We start from the raw sequence: 7,500 nt of genomic DNA, 5'->3' as shown, positions 1-7,500 counted from the left end.
CTTTGGTTTGGACGAACCACTGCTGATGATGTGAAAATTAAGGAAGTGCGCCTGATTCCACTACCGCCCAATACTGACACGGCGTAGGTTTTTGTTGAACATTACTCTAGTCTCCACAACAGCAACAACAACAGTTGGGATGAGTTCACCGTATTATTCTCGACAACAAAGAAGAAAAGAAAAAAAGAAAAAACATAAAAAAGATGTTACCTAAAAAGAAGAGTTGCGTTTATGTGATCGCTCACTTCTGAGTGGATGCATTTGCTATTATGTCTTCAAATTGTATTGCTTGAAGAAGTGCCAGTGTATATCTCTTCAGGTATGGTTAACGTTGTGCGTATTATAATGGCACTCCTTTTTTATGCTGATTGAAAAGAGACTCCTACTTCTATTTTTCACTTTCATCATAATTTATCAGGTTGCGGAGCAAAGCCCTACGCCCTGCCCCTTCCTTTGTATCCCCTGACCTCCATGTCTGCCTCTTGTGGCTGGACTTTACTACCTTTTGTGATTTCATAACTTTTTTTGCCTGTGATATTTTATATAATATATATATATATATATATATATATATATATATATATATATATATATATATATATATATATATATAGAAATATACACATATATAATTATCAGTTATTATTCCCTTTGGATTCAATTTATTCCCTAGGTATAGTGGCCTTACACACACGCACACACACACACACACACACATATATATATATATATATATATATATATATATATATATATATATATATATATATAATATATATATAAACATAAAAAGGGTCCATAAAACACATCAAAAGGCCATAATTTATTCATCAGAGACGTTTCGCACATGTACTATGTGCATCTTCAATCTGCAAATATAACAAATTTCGTTAAAATTTACAAAAACTATTTTAAAAGATAAAGTTAAGAGAAAAAAATTATTTACAAAAATTAAAAATAACTTGAAACGTATACAGTAAAAGAAAACCAGTACTCAACAAACCATTCAAAGGAGAAGGAGAAGAACGAATGACCAAGAGCTGACCCCACCCTACGACTCCAGTTATGCTGCCATAGTGATTACCTAACCACTCTTTGAGTCCTTATACATCAAACGACTTGTTCCGTCTTTAAACTCTAACGTTTCCTTATACATCAAACGACTTGTCCTCTTTATCTATCTAGCATAACTGAAGTCGTAGGGTGGGGTCAGCTCTTGGTCATTCGTTCTTCTCCTTCTCCTTTGAATGGTTTGTTGAGTACTGGTTTCTTTTTACTGTATACGTTTCAAGTTATTTTTAATTTTTGTAAATAATTTTTTTTCTCTTAACTTTATCTTTTTAAAATAGTTTTTTGTAAATTTTAACGAAATTTGTTATATTTGCAGATTGAAGATGCACATAGTACATGTGCGAAACGTCTCTGATGAATAAATTATGGCCTTTTTGATGTGTTTTATGGACCCTGCTGTATGCCTTTATATATCTTCGCCTGGAATCCTTATATATATATATGTATATATATATGTGTGTGTGCGTATATGTTACAGGCAGATAGCGGAACCAGGCATTTCGCGAACTGCCTGAAATTTCAGGCAGATAACGAAATGCAATTAGGAACGTTTGATCCCCCCAGAGGCTAGTACTAAACACGGCGAAACAGTGACTCACCTACAAAGTTTCGCCGTGTTCAGCACTAGGCCCTGGTGGGGTCAAATGTATTTTGCCGTGTTTAGTACTAGACCCTCGAGGAGCAAATATCCCTAAGTGCATTTTGCTATCTGCCTGACATTTCAGGCAGTTCGTGAAATCCCTGGTTTCGCTATCTGTCTGTAACACAACACGCATACACATATATATATTATATATATATATATATATATATATATATATATATATATATATATATATATATATATATATATATATATATATATATATGTATATATATATATATATATATATATATATATATATATATACTATATATATATATATATATATATATATATATATATTTATATATATGTACATATACTGTATATACGTATAACTATATATATGTATATATATACTGTATAATCATGAAGCTACAAATGTCGCATAATATCCAATTCACGCTACTTCGGGGATATCCCCGACTGGGAATTATCACCGAAGGGGAATTTTTAAGTGATAAATGGATCGGTACTGCTGGGTCTCGATCCCTCGACACAAGTTACCCTCAACGACTCCCGTCGGCGGTCTACCCATTAATTTCCCCTCTCTCGACGGGGAAAACAAGTAGTGCAGATTCGGCATTAACTTATACCTCTCTTGACGGCTCAGTGGGCAGACCGTCGACTGGAGTTGTTGGAAGGTCACTTGTGTCGAGGGCTCGAGAGCCAATTTAGTCGCTAGATCTAGAGATATTAGTTTTTAACCAGCGACTTTTTTCAGCAGTTAGCGACATAGCAAAAATCTAGAGATATTTAGAAATATCTAGCGACAGTTCTAGAGAGTTTTGTATTTGTTAGATGTTTTGATAAAAATAAATATCAAATTGGATAAATTTAATCACACACACGAATCTTGGTTCAAAACGTAACTGTTCTCTCAGAACAGTTACGTTTTGAACATGTCAAATACCAGTCCGTTTGGTAAGCAATTTTCGTGCCGTTCGTCGTCACTCAGTTAACCTGCCAGTACTAGACTGACGAGAGTCAGAGAGTTTGTGCGATCTGTTGCTTCTTTTCAGTGATTTTAGTGAGCAGTTGAAAATGGGCAAGCCGCAGTATACGCAACGTTTCCGGAAGGAGTGGCTCAAGGATGATAGGTTTAAAAACTGGCTGCTTGAGGCCCCAGGTGATAATAAAAAGGGTTTTTGCCAACATTGTAAGTGTACTGTTTCGGCTAAAATTTGTGACTTAGAGAAACACAGGAACACCATCAAACACAGAAAAGTTGAGGAACCATTCAGCACACATAGGCAAGCTGTCCTACCATTTAAAAAAAGTTGGTGAATTAAAGAAAGTTGAAGGAACTCTATCCATGTTTGTAGCTGAACATTGCTCTATTCGTGTGGTGGATCACTTAACTGAGGTGTGCAAAATATGCTTCAGTGACAGTAAGGCTATTAGTGAATTGAAATGAAAAAGATCGAAGTGCACGGGTATAATTTGCAAGGTTCTTGGACCGCACTTCATGGAAGACTTGCAAGCTGATATTGGAAAGAGAAAATTTAGTCTGATAATTGATGAAAGTAATGACGTTACTACCTCAAAGATGCTGGGAATTGTCATTGGGTATTACTCTAGTTCGCTGAAGCGTATTGTTTTTACATTTTTCGATTTCGTTGAACTAAAAGAATGTAATGCAGAGTCAATATGTGAAGCAATCAAAATGTCACTCCATAACAACGGCTTAGAAATGCAGAATCTGCTGGCACTTGGAACAGATAACGCATCGGTAATGACAGGTATTAATAATGGAGTATTTGCAAGACTGAAAGCCGAAATACCCCACCTGCAGCTAATTAGATGCATATGTCACCCAATTCAATTAGCTGTTTCACATGCTGCACGTGAAACATTGCCACGGAACTTACAGTTCATGATTAAAGAGACATATAACTGGTTTTCCCAGTCATCTGTACGCCAGGAGAAATACAAACTATTGTTTGAAACCATCAATGATGGTTCACCACCTCTGAAATTAGTGCAGTTGAGCCAGACTACATGGTTATCTATCGAGCGTGCTGTGGTGAGAATCCTGAAACAATGGACAGACCTTAAAACACATTTCCAAGATTAGAAGAACGATGTTACACAGCAGGGATCTTATGCTTAGTGTTTAATGACAAACAGAATTATGCAATTCTTCTTTTTATCAAACCGATACTTGGCGAGGTACAAGCTGTCAATAAGAATTTTGAAGCGAAAATGCAGGACCAAACAAAATTGCTAAGAGACCTTGTTTTATTGATTGATTCATTAGGAGCAAAGATATTAATCCCAGGAAAGAAAGTTATGCATTGCAAATTGATTGAAGAACATTTGGATCCAAGACCTTACTTGCGTTTTGAGTTTGAAAGGAGTTGGCTGAGGGCAAATTTTCCTCTACGGATGAAAGTTATATACAAGAGAGATGCACAAAGTTTGTCGTTGAATTGGTAAAGCAGCTCCGTCAACGCCTACCTGACAATATTCGCGTATTGCAATCGGTCTCACTTTTGACTGTTGATGAATGCTTGAAGCCCATTAAATCTGATATAATTGAGGTGGCAAAATTATTTACAGATGATGCAAGCTCCCTTACGCAAATAGATTTCCAGTGGAAGAAACTTCATCATGTGGTTTGGACAGAAACATCAAGTACACTAAATTTCTGGTCAGAAGTAGCCCACTACAGAGATGCGTCAGGTGAAAATCCATACCAGGATCTGTCTGAAATGGCTCTCTCTCTCTCTCTCTCTCTCTCTCTCTCTCTCTCTCTCTCTCTCTGCATTATCTTTACCACACTCTCACGCTGACGTAGAGCGCACATTTAGCAATATGAATTTGGTGAAGTCAAAGTTGCGAAATAAAATGAAACTGTTAACACTCAAAGCAATTCTTGTCATAAAGTATGGGTTAAAAAGATATAATACCTGTTGTTCAAAATACACTTTACCAAATGATATTCTTAGAAAAATCGGTACACTGGAGACATACAGCACTTTGGATCAAGCAACCACATCAAAAGCTTCAAGCAGACTGCCTCTTAGTGCAATTGATGACTTTGAGGAAGAAGACTGGGATGCAGTGATAACTGAGTAATCGGTAAGTGTGCTTATTAAAAACTACATATCATTATTGAATCGGAGAATAGATGTTAATATAGTAAAAGTTAGACAGTCCGTAACCTTCTTAGATTAATCAATGCTTCATTAAGATTTTTATTCTTATTAATGCCGCATTCTTCATATGTAACACAGTATAAGAGTTCCAACTTCATATATAAGGTGCATTTAACACACACAAAAATATCATGAAATGCTTTCTTCGGAAAATAATAATTGTTCACGCACATTTTACATATTTAACAGTATCACATCTCTATGCCAGTACAGTGAATTTCAAAGACGTAAAAAAAAAGTTAGTATATTAATAGGTTGAGATAGAGTACCTGATATTTAATTTTGTTATGTGATTATTATAGGCCGTAGTTGTCTATAATAAAGAGAAAAAAAAAAAGATGGGGAGGGGAGGGAGAGATCATTTTGTTTAGCGACATTTGATAAAGAATTTGGCGACATTCTAGCGAGTTTTAAGGGCGAGCCTGGCGACATTTGAAAATTTGAGTTGGCAACTCTGCTCGAGACCCGGCAGTACCGATCCATTTATCACTTATAAATGCCCTTTGGTGATAATTCCCCATCGGGGATATTCCCGAAGTAGCGTGAATTGGGTATTCAACGACAATTGTAAGCTCATGATTATATATAAATCACGGTGTGATAAAATTTTATATATATATTATATATATATATATATATATATATATATAATATATATATATATATATATATATATATATATATATATATATATATATATATATATTATATATATATAAATATATATATATATATATATATATATATATATATATATATATATATATATACATATATATATACACTTGCAATTGTAATATTGTTTGATTAACTTTATGTTTTACGTGAGTATTTATGCAGGCCTAAATAAAACTTTTACTTTATTCTCTCATGTATACTTTTCTGAGGTATATTATTGAGACTACTACAGATATCAAATTTATGTCTTGTAACCACAGAATCAGTGACCTGCCCTGCCGGAATGTTCCAGTGCCGATCTGGACCGTGTCTGGATGAAGCTAAACAGTGCGATGGAAATGTGGACTGTCCCGAAACGTGGGACGACGAAGATTTTTGCCGTAAGTATGGATTTGAGTGCTCCTCTGTCTGATTCCATTAGTTATGCCAGTGCCCTTATTTCTTATGAATTTATGTTTGGTACAAAACTTTGGTTCAAAAGTTCACTAAGTACCTATTCTTAATGCGGACATGAGAGAAGGTTTGCTGCAAATATTCAAATGTCTGGCTTCCTCTGAGACTTCATCAGCTGCACTTGACTTCATATCGCACATTAGGTTACTAAGAAGAATTTAACATGACAGTTTATCGGAGCATGTTTCAATACACTTACTTTACTTGACTTGAGTACCTATCGGGTCAACATTATGAAGGAAAAATGTGAAGAAAAAAGTACAACTTGGAACGAAATATGAAGTATTGACATCAAAATCATGGTAAAATAATGAACCGAAAAATATATTCCATGCGCTTAACGAGCTGCGGTTTTATTTAAAAAAAAAGTGGGGAGGGGTGTCTTAGATACATTTACAAATAAAACTTACAGCCCTTGAAATTTTGTAATTCGATCTCGACTTCTTGTTGGTTTGGTCTTGAACAAAAAACAGAATTGATTTAGTTAATAAAAACCAGTTTTTTTTCGTAATGCAAGTCTTTTGTTACACGCTTTCGGAAAAAGGTAAGCCCTATGTATAGAAAGGCATTCAGCGTTTTTTTTTTTTTATTTCCAACAAAATATTTATTTTTTATAAAAAAAAAACAATATAACCTCCAGCCAAAAGGAAAAAAAAGATGAACTTCAACTTCACACTGAAATAAGAAAAAATGCACACTAATAAAAAAAACTTTACGAAAATATTTTCCTTTTTTTCATAAATACAACAGCGCTGAATATTTTAGTATTTTACATACAAATTTTTGCATTCTTTATGAAGCATAGGAAACATGAATAAGCCGAGTCTAATTTACCTCTTCAGCTAACGAGTTAGGATTTTTATGAGTGTTTGCTTTGTGTGATTTTACCTCGATTTTGTATATATATATATATATATATATATATATATATATATATATATATATATATATATATATATATATATATATATATATATATGTATTTATATATATATATATATATATATATATATATATATATATATATATATATATATATATATATATATTAGATGTGGAATGTGGATCCAGGGAAAGAGAGAGAGCAACAGTCACCGCCACGTTCGTCCTTTTAATTGTTGAATCTAGGCTGAAGCACTTGTGTATCAGCTGCTTCATATAAACACATTGCGCCACTCACCTGTTACTTACACAGGCACTGTTTCTTAGCGGATATCTTCCATCTCAACACTCCTGCCAACCCCCGCCTTCCTTTCTCCCAAAATTTCTGAGCAATCTGATTTTCACCAAGTTGTTCTCTTCTGATCCTTCATATGAGCAAGTAATTTTAAAACAACAGTTTTACCAAGTTAGCCTTTGTAACATTTTCATCTTATCTATTTTTCACCTTTTCCTCCCTTCTTCCTCAACATCATATCTGCTTTCCTCGCTTCTTACTCAAAATGTAATATGGAAACAATTCATCTCAACAACTGCCATAGTTTTCTATCCATC

The 7,500-nt window shown here is 34.2% G+C and overlaps 1 protein-coding gene across 1 annotated transcript in view; it reads left to right on the top strand.

The window, feature by feature from the left end:
* Positions 1-7,500, top strand: part of LOC136833126 (G-protein coupled receptor GRL101-like) — a 692,174-nt gene that overhangs the window by 436,257 nt on the left and 248,417 nt on the right. The window contains exon 9 of the mRNA XM_067094785.1: positions 5,814-5,933. Within this exon, the coding sequence (XP_066950886.1) occupies positions 5,814-5,933 (120 nt within the window). The remainder of the gene's footprint in view (positions 1-5,813; positions 5,934-7,500) is intronic.

This window comes from Macrobrachium rosenbergii, chromosome 51, assembly GCF_040412425.1.
Source record: "Macrobrachium rosenbergii isolate ZJJX-2024 chromosome 51, ASM4041242v1, whole genome shotgun sequence".
Lineage (NCBI taxonomy): Eukaryota > Metazoa > Arthropoda > Malacostraca > Decapoda > Palaemonidae > Macrobrachium > Macrobrachium rosenbergii.
The sequence above is the reverse complement of the archived record's forward strand: the minus strand, read 5'-3'. Positions and strand labels throughout refer to the sequence as shown.